The 24972-nt window shown below is 40.9% G+C and overlaps 1 protein-coding gene across 1 annotated transcript in view; it reads right to left on the reverse strand.

The window, feature by feature from the left end:
• The window catches only part of LOC131073106 (probable pyridoxal 5'-phosphate synthase subunit PDX2), a 97861-nt gene that overhangs the window by 60552 nt on the left and 12337 nt on the right, over window positions 1–24972 (reverse strand). Inside the window, exons 3-5 of the mRNA XM_058009480.2 lie at window positions 11812–11899; window positions 11626–11699; window positions 11271–11459 (exon numbers count right to left, since the gene is read on the reverse strand). Of these exons, the coding sequence (XP_057865463.2) occupies window positions 11271–11459; window positions 11626–11699; window positions 11812–11899 (351 nt within the window). The remainder of the gene's footprint in view (window positions 1–11270; window positions 11460–11625; window positions 11700–11811; window positions 11900–24972) is intronic.

Below are 24972 nucleotides of genomic sequence, written 5' to 3' on the forward strand. Positions count from 1 at the left end.
AGGCTGGAAGGACACCCGAGAGTCCGGAGGGGGACCCGAGAGGATGGAAGAGGACCCGAGAGGCCGGGCAGGCGACTCGAGAGGCACAGGACCAAAGCAAGAGACTCGAGAGGCGAGGCAAACCGAGAAGGATGAAGGGCGATCCTAGAGGCACAGGACCCGAGCCAAAGACTCTCTGGACAATTAGATTAGGAAATTAAATTAAAAAAAAAAAACGGTGGCCACAGTGGAACCGTCGTGCGGTGGGACCACCGTCGGGGGGGCCACCATGCGATGGAACCACCGTCAACGGAGGTCACCGGCGAACCACCGTATGATGGACCACCGTCGATGGAGGTCACCAGCGGTGGAATACCACCGTAGGCCTAAAGGAGCACGGCGACGGCGGTGGCAATTTAAAAAAGGGTGAAAGGAAAAATACCATGACACGGCAGGGATAAACGGTGGTGATGGCACATGAAAAGAAAAATGCGCCGAAATTCAAACAAGCATGCATTTAATTTATAAAAAACAACGACCAAATTGAAAAATCATTCGATGGAGTCTGGAGCCAGGACGCTAAAAAAATTAGAGTGGAGAAGAAGGTTTTTGGCATCTTAAAATATCACAAAAATGATATGCGCCATGGACGCCGCAAGGGGCGCTGCCCCTCGACCTCGTTGGGGGCACTGCCCCCAGACCCTTAGTTTATTTTTGAGCTACAATACACTTTTGAGTTGGGCGAAGGGAATCACAGAAGTCACGGTAAGTGTTGGGGTTGTTTCGTACTGTGAGAAAGAAGCCTGAAGCTAAGCATTGGCAGGGAAGCCATAAGCCGTAGAGGGAGATGGATTTGGAGGTTGCGAACAAACAGAGTTTGAGGGAAGGCATTGCAAGAAGGCGAAATCGTATGGCACCAGGGAGTTATTCAGTTCAGTTATTAGCCTTTGGGGCATGTGATGGAGGATTTGAGGCGTCTCCTAGCCTTTGTGCCAGAGGGTTGTGGCCACTTCCAGGCATGAATGGTACGCTTTGAGGAACTGTTGACATGTATTTTGTACACAGCCAAACACAGAATAAAATACCCAAATGGTACCTTATCCTCTCTTGATTAAAGTCTCTGAATGCTGAAGATATCGCGAAAAGGATCAATCAGGGTGACTTCAAGGTTCTTCGTTGTAGGATCTCTACGTGTGGATAAGCACCAGTGGTCGTTGTAAATGCTGTTTCTTCAAGGGGTCTTACGCACTTTCTAAGAAAGCTTGTCCGTGTCACTCTCTTTTGACTGCAGGAACAGGATTTTCCTAATACTAATAGATTCTCAAAAATAGCAAAAGACAAGGGTTTTCAAGAGATGAATTCTAATCTAATCCTAAGAATGACTCAATGTAGGCTAGACTTGGTAAGATTCTACCAATTTCAGTATTGCCAAGAAATTACAACTCTACTGGAATTGATGCGATCTTCTAAGGTGATTCAGTGATTTTCAAATCATCAAGGATATAGATACTATCATAAAGATACATATCAATATTTTGACAATGATTTGAATGTTTAAGCATCTCAATATCTCCAGTTGACCACACAAGGCGTCCTCACAATCAGTGAGAAGCTAGTGGTTTGGAACGTGAATCTCACCAAAGATCAAGCACAACACTTAGTTCTTCAAACTTAAGCTTAAATACTACTTCGACTGAGAGTGATTCAAGAAAATAAACAACCATGAAGATAGCCACAAGTATTGCAATAAAACACCATAACTTCAATATTTTATTGATCTCAAAGCCAAATAGACAACAATTGTTCAAAATTCTTTCTTCACTACTCAATCTTGCTACACAATAACTTTCTTCTCTAAGCTCTCTCTCTTTTCTAACTTCTAACTATCATCAAAATGAAAATGAGTGAGGGTATATATAGCATCCTCAAATACAACGAATGGCCCAGATCGAAAGAAGATCAATGGCTGAGATTTTGACACCTAAACCCTAATTAGGTTTTGTTACAAAAAAGGTCCCCATTTAGATAAACATTATTAAATGCATAGCCAAATATTTAATTGGCACAAAAATCGAGGAAACATAGACCAATAGGAATTAATCTGCCAAATCATCCTATAACAACTTTTCATCTAGAATTTTGTTCCCTTTCCTATGCTCTTTTTTAGCATATCCAACGAATCTAGACACAATTCCCTCAATCTCAGCAATGGGAATCTCAGGAAGATTCTTCATTCGTTCTTCCAAGTGAAGGACTTGATCAAAAGCAGTGAGAAGAGTTGTCTCCCACGTAGGTTCAAGTTCTTTGATCTTCTCAATCAGGAACATGGTAGTGAACATTAGATCCCGTTGCCCATCTGTGATGACGTTCTCCTCCTTGCAAAAGATGACCTTGACTCTCTCCTCCAATTCTTGGATGTCCACATCTGTCTCAATCTCGATCCGCCTGCCAAGAATGGTACACAACACTTCAAACACCTCATCTTGAATTGGATGGATGACACCTTCAACTTGACTGCATTTGGTGTTGATGTCTTCAAAAAGGACCTCTTTCATCTGGAGCAGAGCTGACCACTGTAGGAGGTTATGAGTTCCTCCATCCATTATCTTTTCTTGTGCCAGGATCCGTCTTGGTGTTTGCCTTATCACTTGTAGAACAGGAATGATAACATCTCTAGTGTGAGTGAAAGCAGCTACAGTTATCATTAGATTATGGATAACCTCAAGGACCTGGATAGGTCGATGAACTGTCTTCATCATTCTTGTTGCAAATTCAACGGCTACCGTGTGGGATTTATCAATCCAAGAGCTCATAAGCTGAACCAAGCTCTTGACCCTTTCTGCTTCGCCAACTGATTCAAGAGGAAGTGCCTGTAAAGGAGATATTGCTGGATCCTGATGTCTCAAGGGCTGATTGAGATGACTAAAATAGCCTCTCCAAGCACCGACCTCTCCCTCAAGCCTCTTATTCTTTTCCATTTCTTCTTTAAGTTTGTCTTTAAGTGCTTCAAATGAATTGGTTGCCTCTTCCATTGCTTGTTTAGTGGTAAGTGGACCAAGCTCAAATGTTTCTAAGTCATACTCATCTGCAAGAATCTCACCTTCATACTTGTCCACTACTGGTGTAGCTATTTGCAATTTCCTGGATCCTGTCTCATCCCTTATTACCTTAGACATCTTTGTGGCCTTCCTCTTTTCCATTACTTCTTGAGAATTTCCTATAAGGCTTTCTAAATCAAATACATCTTCTTCCTCTTCAACCACAACCACCCTTGTCAGTCTCTCTTTTAACCAATCCGGAATGGCGGATCTTGTTTCTCTTGTATTTCTTTAAGCGGTGGTCCATCCTCTCGAAAGGGAGATGTCGCTTCATCATCATTCTTCTCTTCATGTAGCTCACTAGCATCATTTTGGGGAGATTCACTTGATGAATGTTGAGGCGTTTGTCCCTTCTCTGGCTTATCATTTTGCACCATGGATTCCATAGATTCATCAACTTCAGGTACCATCTTCCCCTGACCTTCCCCTTGGCTTGCCCTCTTTTCATGTCGAGAAGATGTGCTTGATGGGTGACCAAGATTGGTCCCTTGCTTCTTCTTGGAAGGTTCCCTTTTCTCAGGTCTTTCTTTCCTCTTTGCACCTCTAGGATGAGAAGTGTTCTCACTTACGCTTGCTTCTCCTTCTTCTGATCTTGCCTCCAAAGTAAAAGTCATTGATACATTCTGCTCCTTTAACTTCTGATGTTGTACATCTACCCATCTGCGAGTGCATGATAAAACAGGGGCCATCAAAGCTCTCAAGTCTAAAACCTCGGGCTCATTCCAATCTATCCTCACTCCTTTGTCTTCTTTCTCATAGGATGACTGGAGGTGTCTACCATTATCCTGGGCTTGATCAGCTACTCTATAAACTTTGCATTTCCTGATGAAATCTAAGGGTAGCTTGGAATGCATCTTTCTTTTAACCTCTAAATCACTTGGGAGATTCATCCAAAAGTCCACCTGAAACTCATGTTTGTACTTCTTACCGCTTGTCTCCTCCATATGACCGTGAGGATCAAAATTCTCCCACGAGGCAAAGGATGTGAATGAATATAAAGATAATTCCTTCTCTACATCTTCCGAGGCTTGAGTGTTAGGACATACTTCAAGTGAATTCCCTAGTATGACGGGCACAGGAATTCCATTTCCACGCTTGTGTCTGGATGCCTTCGCATAAGCTGCCAACTGTCTAGTCACCTCAAGTAGCACTATCCTGTCTGTCGGATACCTCGGCAACATGTAGGGAGGTGAAGGACACCCTTGAACTCTGATGTATGTAAACTTTTGAAACTGGATGAACCATGCACCATACTTCTTCACAAGTTCTTGTGCATCCAGAGATAGTCAATTATGAATCCCACCTTGCAATATCCTAGTAATGTTCATCGTGAAGGTATCATTGACTAACTTGTAGTCACTTCTAGGCGGATGATGCAGATGAACATAAGAGTCACAAAATCTCATTTCTCCAGGTCCTCTTCCGATCACTCCTCTGTAAGGTAGCCCTGCATACTCGAAACTCCTGATTAAGGCATACATAACATATGGGCTCATGTAGAACGATTTGGTGGGTCTTAGCCTTCTCAACTACACATCCAGACAACTGCTAATAATTTTGGCCCAATGAAGCATTCCTTTTCCTTGGACTATCACTTGAATGAAGAAGAACATCCACTTTTCGAAGTATAAGGCTTGAGGGGCCCCTGTAACTCGATTGAGCAAAGTTATCAAATCTCTATACTCCTCCTGGAAGTCGATCCTATGCGGAGTATTGGGAATCTTGTTCAGGCAAGGCCGACTTTTGAGCAACCAATTCTTCTTGATGAGATTCAGACAAGTGTCGGGATCATCTTCATAGATCGACCTGGCTCCTTCTAAGCTTTTGTAAATCATATCTTTATGCTTTGGAAGACGAAGAGCTTAACTTATAGCTTCCTCTGAAAGGTAAGCTAAAGTGTTCCCTTCCTTGGATACGATAGTCCTTGATTGTGAGTCATAGTGGCTAGCACACTCGATCATCAGCTCATGACACTTGACTGCTGGAGGTTAACCTGCCGCCTTGATGATACCACTTTCAATTATCTTCTTCGCAATAGGTGATGGTTTGCCAATGTAGGGGACCTCTCGAAACTTCTTCACGTTGAAGTTGCCTAAGTTGGTGTCTCCGATATTACTCCATTTGGACACGATCCTGGTCTCCAATTCGTCATTCTTCTGATCTTCTTTGATGAGAGCCGGGCGACTAGTAGATACTCCTACCTTTGGAGTCACCATCTTGATACCTACACAACATTTCAAAATTAGTCCTTGAGGATTAAAGGGTAGAAAATAAGACTCAAAAGGAAGATTTAAGATATTAATTAGGAAACTTCATGATAAATCTAGAGTTATCATTTCCTAATTAATTAATCAACAGACTTTTCTAAAAAAAAGCCTAAAAATCAAGTCTTAACCAAGGATATTAAGATAATTTCGCCATACCTCCTCTTGAGTACTCAAAAAAACTTGACAATGATGAAAGAAAACTAGACTTTGATGGACAAGGCCTAGATTATAGTCCTCCTTTGGATGGATTGCGCCTCCTCTAGCTTCAAAAAGAATAAATTCCACCCTCCTTAGTATCCACACTTAGTAGAAATTCGCTCAAACAAGCTATATTTCGCTCCTCCAATTTGCTCTTCAATTTCGCATTAGAAGGAATGAATGAATGATTTGAAATGTGAAGCAACGCTTCTCCATTATATAGAGCGCTCACCCTACTCCCTTCAAGGCCGACTTGGCAAAAAAGGGGTAAAAAATAAATAAAATCTCTAAAAAGGGTGGCCCACTTGCCTATAAAGGCAAAACAATTCCCTTGAGCGCTCATTAAATTTTTTAAAAATTAATTTTAATCCTCCAAGGTAAAATTTCAATTATTTCAAGGCTTAAAATTAATTCATTAAATGCAAAATGCTTTTAAATTAATGCGAATTTAACTTTAATTTTCCACACGCCTCAAATTTAGCAATTTTGGTGATTTAGTGCAAACTAGAGAATATCAATTTTTTGATCAAGGTCTTAATGAAGTTTTGCTAATGATTTTGCCCTGGACCCTCCCCAAGGGTCAGGAGCAATTTTCCAAATTTAGCCTTGAATATTTTGTACCTTGACTCTAAAATCTCTTGGAGGGTAAATTCATATCCAGTTAAGGTCTTGCATTTCAAATTTTGGTAATCAGCATGAGGAATTTAGGTGGAAATGTGGATTTCGCCCTGGACCCTCTCCAAGGGTCAGGAGCGATTTTCTCATTTTAGGCTTATAATCCACCTAAATTTTGATTGTTGAACTCTCAACGCAATTCCCAAGATCCATTTCCTTGCACCACCAAGTTACTTCATCAAAAATCTTGAAGGAAATAATGCTTTTAGAGGAATTTCGCCCTGCACCCTCTCCAAGGGTCAGGAGCGATTTTCACAATTTAGCTCAAAATTGACATTTTTAAAAAGCTCAAAATTTCTTCAAGGCATCTCAAATAGGTCTTCTTACTGAATTCCAGACTTAGCTCTATCCAACTTAGGAGAAAAAGTGTGATTTTGGTGTTTTTCGCCCTGGACCCTCTCCAAGGGTCAGGAGCGATTTTTGCAACTTTGACTAGAAATCCTCACTTCCTCATCTAAAAACTTCTTCACCAAGCAAGATCATGTTTATGCCTCCAAACTAAGCAAGAAAATCCTCTTTCCAAGTGTTTCGCCCTGGACCTTCTCCAAGGGTCAGGAGCGATTTTGCAAATGTAGACCCAATCCATCATCATTTTTCGTTGAAACTTTATTCATCACTAGGTAATGTCTTTCCTTATCCACTCCATCCAAATTTGTCTTGTTTCTGCAAGGTAAAATAAGAGGTTTTCAAATTTTCGCCCTGGACCCTCAGCAAGGGTCATGAGCAATTTTTCTTTCCTAGCCCAGGATCATCAAGTTTTGGAAGCAAACCTTTATTCATCATGTCTTTGAAGGCCTTTTCTACCTTAGTATAACCTTGCCTTAGCACAATCTTGAAGGGAACATGTTGGTTTTATGATTTTCACCCTGGATCCTCTCCAAGGGTCAGGAGCGAATTTTGAATTTTAAGCATATTCCTTCATTATTTTGACTTCAAATCAACTCTAAGGCATAACACATCACATCCTTCTCCTATCCAAGGGAGATATAACAAGATTTTGTCTTAATTCTACAAATAAAAGGAGAGAACCTTGGAAATTCGCTCTGGACCCTCTCCAAGGGTCAGGAGCGATTTTGATAATTGCCTTCAAGACTTTCATTCTCAACAATCCTTCTTTACTCTAAGGCAATTCAAACATCCTTTCAAACTCATGCCTAGGTTTAGCTTCGTTCAAACTTGGAGGAAAAAGTAGGTTTTTTAGAATTTTCGCCCTGGACCCTCAACAAGGGTCAGGAGCGATTTTCCCTATTTAGCTTGATTGATTCTTTATTGGCCATCCAAATTATCTTCAATGGGTAAAACACACCTCTTCACATTCATTCCAACCATAAAAATCACTTTGATCTTGCAAGAAAAATGTGTTTTTGAGAATTTCGCCCTGGGCCTTCAGAGAGGGTCAGGAGCGAACTTTGCCATCTAGACCAAAATGCTTCACTTTTCACCTTGAAACCTCTTCGCTAAGGAAGATTTCATCTTGTATTGTGCTATGAATAGGTTTTCATGCCTAAGAAAGGTCAAAAAATATACTTATAAAGAATTTCGCTCTGGACCCTCAGCAAGGGTCAGGAGCGAAATTGCCTTTCCTGGGCAAAACTCCTTCATCTCTTCATCTTCAAACAAGTTTGGGGGCTTCATCATGCTCACTTCTCCATTCATCATGCCTTTGATATCTCAATTTGACCAAACAAGGCCATAAATGACTCTAATAGGAATTTTCGCCCTGGACCCTCAGCAAGGGTCAAGAGCGATTTTTAGGTTTTCAACAAAGTCCTCCATCATTTCAAGTTAAAACTTTTTCAGGAGGGTAGAGGGAGTTGTTCATTTTCTAAAAACTTGATCCTTTTTCACTGCAAAATGAGGAAAAATCAAAATTTCGCCTTGGGCCTTCAGCAAGGGTCAGGAGCGATTTTACCTTTGTTGCCCAAAATTCATCATTTTTCATGTTTTCAAACCTTCAAATGCATCAAGCGACATCCAATCCTCTCTCCGGGAGACCCTGCACAAAACAAGTTAGCCAAAATTAGTGACAAATAAACTTAAACAACATTTTCGCCCCGGACCCTCAGCAAGGGTCAGGAGCGAAATCCTCATTTTAGGCTAAACTGCTCAAAATTTAAGTTCAAAACCTCTTCACAAGGCAAAGTTAGGTTATTTTCAAGGCCAGGAACCAGTTAACAAGCCTCCTCAAAACAAGAAATTGTGTTTAGAATGAAGTTCGCCCTGGACCCTCAGCAAGGGTCAGGAGCGAATTTGACATTTTCAGGCTCTTGATTTATTTCATTCCCTATTTAACTTGGCCGACTAGATTCACTTTCCTTACTGACCAAATTTAACTGACTCAGACTTGGAAACAAACAGGACTTTGCCCTAAAAAACCCTTATTCAATCTAGACCTGACCTGAGACCTGGTCCTATCCCTGACCTAACAAATTTGACCCTCCTGAAAGGTATACCTTATTCTGACAATCTCAATTCCTCAGGGAGACATTTAACAATACTCCAAAATTTGACTCAACTTAGCTTGAATGATACCAAAAAAGAACCCTTAAGGATTAGCCTTAGCCCAGACAGACAACCACTCACTCAAAATTCCAAAAGCAGAGAGAAGAACAAGTAGAGAGAAAGCAAAACAAAAAGCAAAAAAAAGGGGGTCCCCATTCTAATGGGGCGATGTATGAAATGGTCACAACAAGAACTCGGAGTATGTCTCGGTTGGACATGAGGTTGCCTTGGTGGATGCACAAAGGGCTCGGGAGGAGCTGACCACCAGGTTGGAGGCAGTAGTAGCGTGAGACTTAGCTCAGCGTACCCAGGAGTTGGATGCCGAGAGGGCAGTGCGGGTGGTGGCTATCAAGGACAAATTGGCTAGGGAGACAGTATCATTTGAGTAGCAGTTGGTGGAGGCTGAGACTGAAAAGCCTGTTTTGCAGACAAGTTTGGTTTAGGCACAGGAGGACTGTGATGTCAAGGAAAAAAAGAACTCCTTGCGGAAGCAATAATGGTGAAATCCGCACTTGAGCATCGGATGGTAGCAGAAAAGGGTTTTCAGGCAAGGATGCAGCAGGTGTATGAGTTCCGAGCTCGACTGGCGTCAGCAGTCCTGCATCTTCTTCATCGACGATGCAACTACCTCCTTCAGGGACGTCCCCTCAGCCCCTTCTTCTCAGTGATTTTCTTATTGTATACAGTGTACTTCATCCCCATTTTGTTGTGTTAGTCCCGGATTTTTGTCCTTGTTGTCTGCAGACAACTTTTCTGGGGGGGGGATAATGTTGGTCGTAAAATGGGCTTTGTACTACTTGTTAAGCTAGGTTGGTTAAGTATGTTAGTGTCGTCGAGGGTAGTTGTCCGTCACACAACGGTTCCTCACGGGTGGTAACCGCAACCCTCGACCGTGTCTTTATATATGCTCTTGTACTTGTTGTTGGAGACACGGAAGCAGAGAATGATTATTGTACTAGATATTTTGGCATTAATGAAAGCATTGCTCTGAGTTTCTGGTTACTATTCTATCCTATGGTTATCATCTGACTGTTGATATGCAATATTAATAACACACCCCACGGGGTAAACAAACTTTTATAATTATTACACCCCTTTCAAAGGATGTACCCTTCATAAACCAAGCGCTGCATGTCTAACCACCCATATTATTAATTATTACCATTTAGTTTTGATTAATAATGGATCGCGGCTGTTAATATTTTATTATTATCATGATTATATTTTGGTATTTAGAAAAATTGCTGGAGGCAGGAGAATAACCCACAATTTCCTGTATTCCAGATTCATTTTTATGTTTGATCATTGTCATCTTAATCTATTAAGCGGCCCTTAATAGAATCATTGTTTTATTTCATTGAGCCTTAATGACTGTAATTGACTGAGATAAAGGCTGCAATCTAATTGTTATACATGCTGTAATCTATTTCGACTGGGACATGACAATTGTCTATCATGACATTCAATTTTGATCCTTGTGATGTTGAATTACTAAATTTAAATTGGTAAATTGAATTCAAAATTTGAAATTTGTTATGGTTTTGATTAGCATATGCATGATATATGGTATTCTATTTTAGGCAGCCAATACATATATACACGGACATACCTAAAACATAGCCAGCCCCAAAAATAAAAATGCAATAACACCATATCCTACCCACGTTCCCGTACCCATAAATATTTCTGATTCAGCAACTTATGAAATTTGATAAATATCCATTAGCAATATGCACAGAACATGTTATATAATCTGGAAAGTATCACACAATCAGATAATTCAATCATGGCCGCCATCTTGGCTTCAGTCACTTTTTGATATTTTATGATAGCTGCATCAAAGACAATTGAGCAAACTATGCAGCTTAAGATCTAGTAATGAAATGATTCAACCCCTTGCAAGATTTTACTAAGATGCCCCCACATTGGAGTAGCTTCTACATACAAATTGTGACACCACTAATCAATGCCTTATTTAGTGACAAGGTTATTAAAAACGTGGTTTACTCACAAGCATTAATATACAAGGGAGCATGAAGATTCGGAAGGCACAGTTTGCTCTCCAACTTTGCCACAAAACCTAAACCCAAGGTATAATTTTGAAATAGTATATGTTAAGTTCTGTTAAAAAATCCCATTGTTCCCACAAGGAAGGTCTCATATACTTGTACAAGGCAAATTCAAAGATAACCCTTGTTCCCACAAGGGAGGTCTCATCCACCAGGCATTCTGAATAGGACAAGACCTAATAAGTTACCTTTACCTATAATTGCATTTGTTTAGAGGTAAAAAACCTAATTATGATGGAACACCTGCTCTATAGAAAAATAGCTAGCCCTTTTCTGAAAGTAGAACTCTTTTCTTGGACAGCACAACCCAAACTGAGATGTCAAAAGCCAAATAAACGTCCACTATATGTCTCATCATTTTCTGTTAAACCAGTGCAATGTAGGGTTATCAGGAATCCTACTAAATGTTTTTCTTATCAGCCGAATATTACTAAATTACTTTAATCACTGAAGGACTGATTTTGAAAGAATACAGGACAAACCTCATTTGCACTATCAGAACACATCTCTTTTGATTCCTTTGATGGAAGACTGTACTCAGCTAGAATTTCAACAGATGGACCTGCCTCAATAATGGCAGGAGCACGAATAAATATAGCACGGAAAGTTTTGGGTCCGCCTTCCTTTGCAACAAGTTCAGGAACTGGAAGTTCTGTTTCAAAACTGTTTAGCTGCACTCAATCACAAAATAGAACACAATAAATAGAAAAAATAATTATAATAATCACATTTGGAACAAAAAATTCAATTCCCTATGACAAGAGACTAATACATTGTGTTATATAATGGATAATGAATTCCTGTACAAATATCAGTTTAACAGATTATGCCAGTTACCTGGCTGCCAAAGAAGTTACGATGGACAGTGCAATCCAGTCCTCCAATAAGTTCCTGGCCCCCTTCTTTCTGCCCTGTGGAGCATACCTACCTTGCTTCTAAGCTAATCCTCAAAATCATTCAAGATCTTCAATGTTACACTTATGAATTCTAGAAAAAGGAAAATATGATACATCTGCTACTCACCAACTGCTTTGTTTGCCAAGAAAATAAGTCCCGCACATGTGCCCCATATAGGCTGTCCTTTGTTGCTGAACTCTCGCAATGCACGAATCTACATTTGTGATACATATGGCTCAAACATCAAACAAACATGGGCCTTTATCTAAGCTTCATGCAATATGTGTAGCTTTTTCTTCGATGAAAGCTTTTTATTGTGGCTTTATAATATTATGTCAGATTTTCCGAGATGATAAAAACCCAATCAGCTACTGCTAGATGAAAGTGTGTACAATGCTTACATTCATGCTTTATAAATGCAAACAATTGAAAGAACTATAAAAAATGAGAAATGACAATGCTATCTATGCTATAAAGAGCAGATACAAGTATATACTGATAGAATGATTTACAAATGGATGCACTAAATTTCACAAAAGGAGCAACAAATTGGGCATAAAATTATTAAAGGTCAAAATCTCCACCTAAAATTCAAATTGGGGAAGTTAGCAAACTAACTGAAATCAATTTAAATGAGGAAGAAGAGAAATAAGCAGTGAGATTTATCGTACAAAAAGATTGATCCAAAACTCAAAATCCTATTACAAAAGATGGATTATAAATGAAACCTAATATGAGTAAACAACCAAAGATGTGTATCTAATTCACACTCTAACGTGGCTTCCACATAAATTTATTTTCTTTTGCACATTTGCACAGTAGTCCGTGCATGTTGGCTAGGTTGCTGCTATGGGTATGGGTTAACTGGTGCAGCAAATTTTTTTCTAGATGCAGTACAGCTCTGTAATGCTGTATGTATGTATCTATATATATATATATATATAAAGAGAGAGAGAGAGAGCTCAAAACATAGTTGAAACTTGAAAGTGATAAAGATAATTGGTTATTCAATGTCAAATCAATACAAATAATATTCTCATCTTGCTCTTCCTCAAGAGCATTAAATCCATCATTTGGTTCTTTTGAGAAAGAGCAAAATAAAGAATATTATTTGTTACCAGAAGACACATCTCTAGACCCCTGGGATCCCACCTCAGGGGTGTCTCAAGAGTCTTCATGGTGCATCTGGTGCACAAGACAGACATCTCCACAGTATTCCGTGTCTCCCACATCAAAAACCTTTAAAAAAGTAAAAAACACCGGACTTGAGCCAAAACATGCGGCTTGCAGAGAAAATAAATTTGACGGTACAGAAAATAGTGAATACAAAGTTCAAACCGTCGGGAATAAATGGCAGTCAAAATACTAAGATTTTGCAAAGGCCTTGAAGAACTTTGAAGAAGTAAGCCATAAGGGTTTCGAGTTTGACCAGGAACCTTCGTTTTTTTATTTTTAAAATTTTTGGTATTACTGATTTGTTTTTTAAATTTTTGGTATTACCAGTTACCTATGATTATTTTACTAGTATGTCAGACTACTACAATAGCACACTTCATGTATTAGTTATTACTTGGAAATACTACCCTTCCTATTAAAATTTATTAATTGTTATTAATTTATTACCTATAAATTATTATAGAAATACCAGAGATTACTGTTTTTTGTTAGTCTACTACTATAGCACACTTCCTAATTACAAAGTCTGCAAATTTATCAATGAAAACAACAATACACAATGATACATACAACTGGACTATAAGTCTATAAATATATCAGAAAAACAACTAGACTATAAATTTATCAGAAACTGAAAAACTAACTATAAATTTTTCTGATACAAATATTTCACTGTTTTTCAAATTTTCTCCCTAAACAAAGCTAACAATGATACACCAGACACCTTATCTTTAAATATGCAAACAATTAGTGCTAAAAATATTAGACCTGCTGGTAATATTTTTTAAATTTATTTTCTTCATGCAAATTCCAGAATGTCAAGTGGGGGAAGACAAGCCTTGTAGCCCTTGTGGAAGTATGCCGACCATGTTCCGAGACAAAAATGTACAGGTGGAATAGCCACAATCAAACGCAAGCTTTGTTTGATGGCATGGCAAGGTACTTACATGAGGGTGAAGGCTCATTTCCTTAACATACCTAGAAAAGATGTTGATCCTTGTCCAAATGAATTAGAATGATATGAGGCTTTGAGGGATCAAGAAAGGGTTGATGGAAAAATTTATAATATGAGCTCCTCTCATGCTTCAACAACAAGGGCACCAGTTGCAACTCCTAATTAGAATTGAGAGACATAGGCAAATGCGTCTTCTAGAGTCAAAGATGCAGCAGCACAACAATCTCAAAAGAGACCACATACTAGCAGTTCAACCCCATTGGAAGGCTATTTGATGTGCAAGGTCAAGAAGTAGTTGATGCAGCGATTGCACGCTTCTTTTAGGCACATGAAATACCGTTTAATGCTTCTCACTCACCTTTCTATGGGGAAATGGTCCAAGCTATCAATAATGGACCAACTGGGTATAAACCACCTGGGCCTAAAAAGCTTGCCACAACTCTAATTGATAAAGAAAAATTCGATTAGAGCAACAAACTGCACCAGTGAAAAGAGTGTGGGCTACAGAAGGATGCAGTATTGTGATGGATGCGTGTATAAATGCTTAAAATCGTTCACTGTTTAATGTCATTGTGACATGCAACAAAACGCTTTATTTTTTGAAGACAATAGACTATTCAAGGCAAGAAAAAAGTGCAGGTTTTCTTCATAACCAGCTACGTAACAGCATTGAGGAGGTGGAGGCATCACATGTAGTCCAAGTTGTTACCGATGCTACCCCAAAGCAGCAAGTATGATGGTGCAAAAAAAGTACAAGCATATATTTTGGACACCATGTTGTGTGCATTCGTTGAATAATGCACTCAAAGATATTGGCAAATTCCAATGGATTTCAGATCTCATAGAAAAGGGCAAAAAATGCATATATTCATATGTAACCATCACCACACACAAGCCATTATCGTAAATTTGCCAAGGTGGAACTTCTCAAACCTACTAATTCACAGTTTGCTTTTTACTTCATTCTTCTTGACCGCCTTTGTGAAATCAAAGGAGCTTTGTGTTCCACGGTTGTTAGTGATGCATGGGCAGCTTGGAGACAATCTAAATCAGATACTACAGTTGAAGTGAGAGGTTTGGTCCTTGATGACAGTTTTTGTGTTGATGTGAGATTTGTTGTGAATTTTATTAGGCCCATATGTGAGGCGATTAAATTTGCCGATTTAGACAAGCCATGTTTGGGAGAAGTTTATAAAGAAAAATAGATTCCATGTCTAAAAGAGTCAAGAAAATAATTGATGCAAAAGATCTTTCTCTATATCCTTTGATAGAAGAAAAGTTACATAGAAGATGGAACAAACTTAACACACCCCTTAATTGTGTTGCCTGTGCCTTAAATCCTGAATGGCATAATACACAGAAGACCAATAAGAGGGTTCCACATGAGGATAGAAAGGTTATGAAGGGATTTTGGGCTGCAATAAAAAAGATTTATAGTTGAGGTGAAGATGTCTCAATTATATAGAGTCAATGGAATAAGTTTTCACATGGAAAAGGTGATTTTGCTTCAGTGGGAGCTTTATATGATATGCGAGAAAAGAAAGACCCTTTAGAGCAGTGGTGGAACTGTTATCACAAAAGCTTGCACCCTTGCTAAGCTATCAACTCAGCAACCTTGTGAAACATTGAAACAACCCTGAAGTGTGGGACCTTGCGCAAGGGGGTTGAATCTCCGGAGAAGGCCGGCTTCCTTCTCAATCCAGGTGCAGGTGTTGAACCAACTCAACACTTAAAAACTAACTCCTAAGCCTATCCTAACAACTTGCAAAGGAAAAGGAAGAGAGAATTGCTTAAAATGAAAGGAGGTGATGCACCAAAAAGAGATTGTTTCTCTCCCTACCAAAATGACACAAGTAATTAACTGAAACACCCTGAAGATGCACAACTTTCAGTTGTATGAGTAACCCCAATGCATAGATGAAGGTTAGAATCCATTGAATGCCAAGAGGGTAGAAGGATTCCCATAGTCACACTCAGAAAACCAATTAACACAGCATATATGAAGAGAAAGAGCCACAACATGCACCTATGATGAAGGTAAGAAAGCATACACAACATACATAGGTTGAAAGAAGGCAAGAATAGTGTTTTTCAATTAATCATAAGGCCAAAAGCCAATCTTACAGTTGCAGAAAATACAAAAATTACAAGTCTTCAAGAGAAGAGAAGAGCATGACAAAGCTCAAGGCAACAGGGAGAGAACCCTTTACAATGAGGCTTAACAACCTTTATATAGAAAAATGGGTTACAATGGTGATCATGACACCTGCATGTCAGTCTAGAAGTGCAGGGAAGTGCATGCACTTGACTTGTACATGCAAGCAACCTAGCCATACCTCCAAAGGCAATTCTGAGGAAGATAGATTGATTGACCTTCCAAAGTCAGACATGACATAAGTCACCCAGCATGGCCCCGTACCTTCCCTGATGGAAATCCTGCCAAAAACATTAAATGCACCCCTGTGTCTCCACAAAAAAAATGCATAAGTCACCAAAGTTGTCAGAGCATTTAAAGCTTTGAGTGTCGATCACGCCATCCGGAAGTGTTGCAAGTCGGAAGTAGTTGGAAAACCTCGGAGACCGAGGTCACCGTGGTTGGACAAGGAACTTGGGAACCTGGGGGTTTCGGAGTTCCGGGGTTGAAGACAAGGAACTTGGGAACTTGGGGGTTCCGGAGTTCTGGGGTTGAGGAGCTAGGAACTTCGGAACCTGGGGGTTCCAAAGTTCCGGGGTTGAAGACAAGGAACTTGGGAACCTGGGGGTTCCGGAGTTCCGAGGTTGAGGAACTAGGAACTTCGGAACCTGGGGGTTCCGGAGTTCTGGGGTTGAAGACAAAGAACTTGGGAGCCTGGGGGTTTCGGAGTTCCGAGGTTGAGGAACTAGGAACTTCGGACCTTGGGGGTTCCGGAGTTCCGGGGTAGAAGGACAAGGAACTTGGAAACCTGGGGGTTTCGGAGTTCCGAGGTTGAAGACAAGGAACTTGGGAACCTGGGGGTTCCGGAGTTCCGGGGTTAAGGAACTAGGAACTTCGGAACCTAGGGGTTCCGGGGTTGAGGAACTAGGAACTTCGGAACCTGGGGGTTCCGAAGTTCCGGGGTTGGAGAACTAGGAACTTCGGAACCTGGGGGTTCCAAAGTTCCGGGGTAGAAGGCTAAGGAACTTTAGAACCTGGGGGTTCCAGAGTTTCGGGGTTGAGGAACTACGAACTTCGGAACTTGGGGGTTCTGGAGTTTCGGGGTAGAAGACTTAGGAACTTCGGAGTTCCGAGGTTGGAGAACCAGAAGAAAAGCTAAGGGAAGGAAGGGAACTTAGAACCTCGAGGTTTCGAAGTTCCGGAGAAGAGAAAGAGAGGGCCAAGGAACTTCCGACAAGGCAACACTTCAAACCATGATTTCGTTGCTTTTCTCCTTGATCAACTGGGCAGCGCTGGTCCATGGAACATATCTCTGATCGATTCTCACTGGTGGACCAAGGGTGTCATAAAATGACAACATTTTTGGCGATTTTTGCGGGATGCTTGCCTGCTAAGCATGAAGTCCAAAAGCCTTAAGCATCCATTGGGCACTGAGTCATGGAAGACCCAAACATGTGTGTGCCATCACTTGGAGGAAAACTGAAAACTAGAGCATACACCCTCATAAGGAGAATGCGGCATGTGCATAAGCATTTATGAAAGCAAAACAACCTCTAGTCTAATATTTACATAGTCATCAACACGCTCTTTAGAAGCAAGGCTTGAGATGAATCCCATTCACTGGGATTGAAAGAATTTTGCCATCAAGCTTGGAGAGATGAAATGCATTGGCCTCCTTGCAACTAGTAATGACATATGGACCACTCCAGGTAGCATCAAATTTGGAGTGTCGCCCAACTTTAGCTCTGTCTGCATCCCACTTGAGAACTAGGTCTCCCTCTTTGAAGACCCTATTAGTAGCCTTTTTGTCAAAAACCTTCTTAACCTACTCTTGATGAGTCTTAAGAGTATGCATAGCCTGACTTCTAACCTCCTCCAGCTCCATCAGCTCAGCTAGTCTTACTGTCATGGCATCATTCTCTATTAATTCTAGCTAATGTGCTAGTTCAAGAGAGGGTAACTCCAGGGAAGTTGGGAGTCTTGCTTCCTTCCCATATACCATCATGAAAGGGGAGTTACCAATCGCCCTCTTGGGTGTGATCCTGTCAGCCCATAAGGTTGTCCTCATCTTAGTGTGCCATGCCCTCTGATTGTCTTCAATTGTCCTTTTGATTATCCTAATGAGGTTCTTGTTAGAAGATTCAGCTAAGCCGTTACCCTGAGGGTAATAGTTGGATGATGTCTTCAAGTATACACTATGCTTAACTACCCAAGAACCGATTTGGGTTCCAACAAATGCCTTGGCATTGTCTGATATGATGGTGGAGGGGACACTGAATCTTGTCACAATTCCCTCAAGGAATTCCAACACTGAGGCCTCAGTGGCATCCCTCAATGCGACAGCCTCCACCCACCTAGTGAAGTAATCTGTTGCGGCCAAGATCCACTTATGGCCAGCACTAGAAGGTGGGTTTATCATGCCAATGAAGTCTAAACCCCATTGGGCGAACGGTTGATTTGCTTGGATGGGATGAAGAGGTAGGGCAGCTAGTCTTTGCTTCCCAGAGAAGAGAGCACATTTCTTGCAATTCTTCACCCATCTATGTGTCACTGAATAAGAATGGCCAGTAATAACCAGCCCTCATTATTTTGATAGCCGTAGTCTTTGCAAAGAAGTGGCCCCCTAAAAAGCCATCATGAAATTCCTCTAACAATCTGCTGACTTGGTTTTGCTCGATACATCTTAGTAAGACTTCATTGGAGTCTTTTTGAAAAAGAGTGTCATTCACTAAGACATCGGGAATGGACTGCATCCTGAAATGTCTTCTTTTGGTCCGGTCTAGACCTTGGGGGTATCTACCTTCCATTAAGAAGGTGGTCATGTCACTTACCCAACTGAATTGAGTGTTGTTGTCAGTTGGCTGATCCTCTTGTAACACAAGGGCGACCTCAGAAGTAGTCTCAAAAGATGAGACAAGTTGTTCACATAGGCCCCTGCCTCTTACAAGCTTGGTGATCTTGATGTTGATGTCATACTCCATGTCCTTGGTTATCCACCCAGCCCTCTTCTCACTGATATCCTTGTTTAGAAGGAAATCCTTGACACTTGCATGCGGAACTAAGAGTTGGATCCTGTTGTTGGACAACATGTGCCTAAACTTTTTCAATGCCCTTACAACAGTGAGGACTTGCTTCTCTACATAGCTATATCTAAGTTCATAGTCCTTTAGCCCCTCACTAAAGAAAGCAATAGGTTGCTCCAACTTGTCATCGTTCAGCTGTGTTAGGATAGCTGAAATGCTAGATTCTCCTCCAAAGGTATAGAGGATAAAATCCCTTTCATAATTAGGATTGACGAGGGTAGGGGCCTGAGCAATTGCTTGTTTGATCTCTTCAAAACTGGCCCTTCCTTCCTTGGTCCAACTGAAAACCAAGTTTTTCTTCAACATGGATGTGAGGGGTTTTACCATGGTGGCAAGGTTGGGAATGAACCTCCTCACAAAGTTGATCCTACCAAGGAAACTTTGCAATCCTTTCTTGTGACTAGGGAGTGAAAGAGAAAGAATAGCCTCCACTCGCTCTGGATCAATGGTCAAACCCTCCTTGGATACGATGTGTCCTAGCAATCTTCCTTGATCAGTAGCAAATACACACTTGCTAGGGTTCAAGGACACACCATACTCCTTGCATTTCATGAACACTTGCTCAAGATGACCAAGATGGTCAGTTGCATGCTTCGAATAAACAGTTATGTCATCAAGGTATACAAGCACAAACCTTGCTAATACACCCTTGAAGGCCATGTCCATTGCTCTTTGGAATGTGGCACCTGCATTGGTTAGCCCAAAGGGCATTTTACAATAAGCATAGGTGCCCCACTTAGTAGTAAATGCAGTCTTGTATTGGTCTGATTCTTGGACCAAGATCTGATTGTAGCTTGAATACCCATCCAAGAATTAAAATCTTTTTGAGCCACTGACCTTTTGGAGAATCTGCTCCATAGAGGGAAGGGGATAGTGATCCTTGAGGGAGGTTCTATTGAGATCCCTAAAGTCTACACATAGTCTGATTTCCCCATTCTTCTTCCTTACAGGGACAAGGTTGGCCACCCAGGAGGAGTGCTTGATAGGGAAGATGATATTGGCTTCTATGAGCTTGGTCAACTCCTTCCTCATTAGTGGCTCAATTTTGGGGTTTATTGGCCTTTGCTTTTGTCTAACTGGCTTAGCATCTTGGTCTAGCTCTATGGTATGCTGGGCTAAGCTAGGGTCAAAACCCTTCAAGTCCTCATAGGTCCAAGCGACTATGTCATCATATTGTTGGCAAAGCTCAACAAAGGCCTCTTGCTCGGTTGAGGAACACACCTTGCCCAAGTTCAAGGACCTACCTTCAACAACAACAACTGGCCTGTAATCACCCCTCTTTGCAGCCAAGTTCATCCTCTTCTTCAACTGATCCTCTAAGTTGAAAATGCCCTCCAAGGTAACTAGACCTTTAGGCAACTTGTTGGAGTTGAGCTGCATGATTTGATCTCCATACTGGTCTTGCAACTTGGACTGATTTTTAGCAATAAACTCTGCTTCATTTTGCAAGAAGTTGACGATCTGCTGATCGCTTTCAAACACTTGCCAATTCACTTGATTGTACGGGACAGCAGGCCTCACAACAAGTTTGATGTGTTGCTCTTTCTCTCGTGCAACATGCGTTGGTATGTCGAACTGAGCACCAACTGTTGCAAGCCTATCAGCATGCTTGTTCTAACCTCTAGGAATGCTCTGGCTATTGAAGGCCTCAAATCCTTCAATCAAATCCCAACCCCTGTGTTTGTATGATTTGAGTAGGTTGTTCTTTGCTACGCTTTGGGCTCGGATGTGATTAACAACCAACTCACTATCTCCAAATACTTGCAGAGATCTGATCTTTCTGCTTTGTGCAAGTTGGAGACCTTGGATCAAGGCTTCATACTCGGCGACATTGTTAGTGCAACCAAATTGAAGCCTAAAAGAGAAGAAATATTTCTCCTGCTCAGGAGAAACAAGCAATACCCCAACGCCTGCACCATTCTTGTTTCTTGAACCATCAAAAAACATGTTCCATAACCCCTCTGAATCTCCTTGCGTCTTGATGAGGTTAGGGATAGGAGTATCCTCTTCATGGATACAATAGGTGCCAAGCCCAGTCTCTTCAGTCTCAGCTAATGGATCAAACTGAAAAGCATTGGCCCATTCGTCCAGCAAGCAATCAGGAACCTCTTGCAAGAGAGTAGCAAGCTCACGAACAGCACACTCCTCCCCCTCTTCATGCAAAGTGCAATTCATGTTTATAGGGCTAGGGGTGTGTTGACATGTATTTTGTACACAGCCAAACACAGAATAAAATACCCAAGGGTACCTTATCCTCTCTTGAATAAAGTTTCCGAATGCTGAAGATATCGCGAAAAGGATCAATTGGAGAAACTTCAAGGTTCTTATATGTAAGATCTCTACGTGTGGATAAGCTCTCTGTGGTATGATGTGATTTGCTGGAATCACAAGGGGACTTACATTTGATGATTGAACGTCTGATCTGCTTTGAATATTGCTGGAACACAGGGTCTTACTAACTTTGACTTGAAAAAAGGAAAAAAGAGGAGGGTTTTGAAAGAATCTAATCCTAATACTAAGGAATGTAGGAGCAATGATTGATCTTTGATGAAATTCTAACTAGGTCTTGTTTTGACATCGCAGGACCATCTCCACAAGGCTAGTGCGATCTTCGAAGGAAAGCTTTATGATGTTCAAATCATCACTACAGGCATAGACACCATCAGGTTGATGCATATCGATGAAGAAGCGACAATTGAAGTTAAGCTTAAGCTGAATGATTCCAGTTGACTACACAAGGCAAGTCTGCAATCAACAAACTGCTAGTAGTATGGATATACGAATTCCACCATCAATCAAGCACATTTCTTCCACTCATCTAATAACATGAAATCAAACATGAGAAGTATAAAGACCATGCAAATTGTCGAATCGACCCATAAATTTCACCATTTCTTCAATGAAGTTACAAGTCTTTTACAACAACATCTTGGCAACAATCTTTGCCTTCTCTCTCTACTCTATTCTAATTGCTTCCAACTATTCCTAACTATTAGAATTTACAAATGAAATGCCAGGGCTTATATAGTGCCCACAATACAATTCGATGGCCTAGATCAATTTGAGATCAATGGCCAAGATTCAACAATGAAAACCCTAATTAGGGTTTGTTACACCCATTACATAACATTTAATGCTTGACCAATGATAAAATTGTATTGCTTGGACACATGTCCTCTCTGGAAAATTCCACCAATGGATAGCTGGGGTAGGTACATCGGAGTTTGTGCCACCTTCCATGAGTTAGGTACATTGAATCTGGAAATGCTGAGGTGGACCACACTGATTGGAGAAGTGATGACTAGGATGCCACCTCGTCTGACACTTGTAACTTGGTAAATATTCAACTTGGTGTTGTTGAGAAGCTAGCTTTAATTAATTCATCTGGAACTATCTGCTTCTTCAACGAACCCTTGTTCTAACCTCTTGTGTCCTTGATGTGCAGGATGATGATGTACCTCGCCTTGTAATACTGGATTGGAGAAGGTCGCCCTTGATGACGTTAGTCCAAAGAAGGCCGTCCTTGTCGATGCTAGGCTGGAGGAGGTCGCCCTTGTCCTTGCTTGACCGTCCTTGATCTGGCTTGATTTTCCTTGAGAAGAGTCTTCCGACTTGTGGATCTTTCGAGCTTGGGAGTCGCTATCTTGGTACCTACACAACATTTCAAAATTAGTAATATATCTTGAAGTGTAGAAAGGAAAATTCAAGATTCCTTTAGGAAACTTCATGATAAATCTTGAGTTATCATTTCCTAATTTAGGATTTTCAAAGCAAAATTTAAATCTTCAAAAATGGTGCCAAGGTGATTACGCCATACCTTCACTTGGGAATTAATTCTAAAAAAATGATGCAAAAATAGGAGAATTCGCTAGGCAAAATGTAGATCAAGACTCCCTTTAGCAAAATGCACCCCCTTTAGCTTGGAAAAGAACTCCATCTTCCACTAGCTTCTTCAAGATCTGGAAATTCGCCTTCAAATGTCTTCAAAAATCTGGAAATTATCCTCCAATCTAGCAAGAAATTTGCCTCTTCAATAGCCTTCAAGATGAATTTCGCCTTCCTTAGTCTCCACACTTGGTAGAAATTCGCTCCACACAAGCTAGATTTCGCACCTCCTTCCTTGCTTCTCCAAATCGCACTTGAGAGGATGATTGAATGATTTGAATTGTGAAACAACACCTCCAATATATAGAGCGCTCACCTTCTACATCTCTCCATAGGCCGACTTGGTGGAAAAAATAAACAAAGATTAATAAAAGAATAAGGCCGACTTTATAAAAACATTAAATAATACCCCAAGCGCTCCAATTTTATTTTATTTTTTAAAATAATAATAATTAATTTTAAATGCCTTTATAATTAAAAAAAATTCGATTTTTTTAGGCTCAAAATTAATTATTAAATACCATGCGCTTTTATTAAATGCCAAAAATATTTCAAGGTTTTATCGAATCTGGCATTTAATGTAATTTGAAGGATATTGGCGCCTAGGCATGGCAAGATAATGGACATTAACAAGATCGCTCTGGTCCCTTGGTGAGGGATAGGAGCGATCTCATTCTAGACCCCACACTTCTTGTTTTTTACGTCCAAGACCTCATTTTTGACGTCCAAGATGGCATTTTAAATAGGAACCTTGAAGTTTCTCTGATTGATCCTTTTCGCGATATCTTCAGCATTCGGAAACTTTATTCAAGAGAGGATAAGGTACCCTTGGGTATTTTATTCTGTGTTTGGCTGTGTACAAAATACACGTCAACAAGGTGTAGGGCTCAATGTGGTTTTGGGCAATGGGCTATGCCCTTATGGTGACCTTGGTACCATACCTTGTTCGAAATAGCATATGGGACCAATCGGAAGACAAGTACCCACCTATCTTGGCTGTGAAGTCTCTAGACAGGCAAATGGCGAAGAAGGCAGGGAGGTCGATGATGGATACGTCTTGCAAGACAGTGCAACCAGAGCATGCATGCAATGTTAATTTCAAATTTTTTACCACCCCTACTGTCTTAATAGAAGTGCCATCTAACTGGACCACCCCTTTGGTCACGGGTTCATATTCTATGCCAAGAAGATCAGCTACCTTCTTAGGCATGACTGAGCTACTAGCTCTTGAATCTATCATGCAGTTGTGAACCAAGTTGTCTCCTATGATTAAGGAGAGATAGAAAGGGGGAGGCTTGCTGATCTTGCTTGAATCTTCCTCCTCCTTGGGTTGCACCAAACTGGTGGAGACTGCCTTTTCTCTGACTGTTGCCTCCTCACTTGACTAATTGACTTCCTTCAGTGCCTCCTTAAGCAAATCCCTTTGAGATGGGATTGAAAGGGCCTCCCACATAGTGACGTTGAGGTTGGCCTTCTTCATTTGATCAACTATGTTGAAAGGGATACCAGCTGGTTTTAGAGGCCCCTTTGAGGCTACAAGGTCTGTCTTTGCTCTTTGGACGACTTGGGTCTCCTCCTGCCTCTTGTTCCCTTGCATGGTACTTTGGCTTGTATCATGGATGGCTACATTGGGTGTTGGAGCTTGGACTGATGTTGAAGGTGAGGTAGCCTCCATGGCTCTCTTCTTTGACCTTGCATACTGCAACATGGACTCACCATTTGTTTGGTTCAAACCACAAAATTCCGCCTCCTACTGACAAAGGTAGAATCCCCTTGTAAGTGAGCCTGGGGACCAACACTAGGCTGATTTGGGTCATATTGCTGGCCAGAAGTGGTCGGCTCATCTTGCACTACTAAAGTTTGGACAAACCCTCCACTTTGGCATACACCTTGGTTGTGTGGCTGATTACATGGTTGACACCAATCTTGCTCTTGGGCAAGGTTATTTTGCATTAGAAATATCGCCTTTGAGTTGCTTGCGTTTGTGGGGTTCACACTATTCAAAGGCCTACCATTGCTCCATTGGTTTTGTCCTTGAAAAGGTGGCCTGTTTT

Source organism: Cryptomeria japonica, chromosome 7 (assembly GCF_030272615.1).
Source record: "Cryptomeria japonica chromosome 7, Sugi_1.0, whole genome shotgun sequence".
In the NCBI taxonomy this organism is placed as follows: domain Eukaryota; kingdom Viridiplantae; phylum Streptophyta; class Pinopsida; order Cupressales; family Cupressaceae; genus Cryptomeria; species Cryptomeria japonica.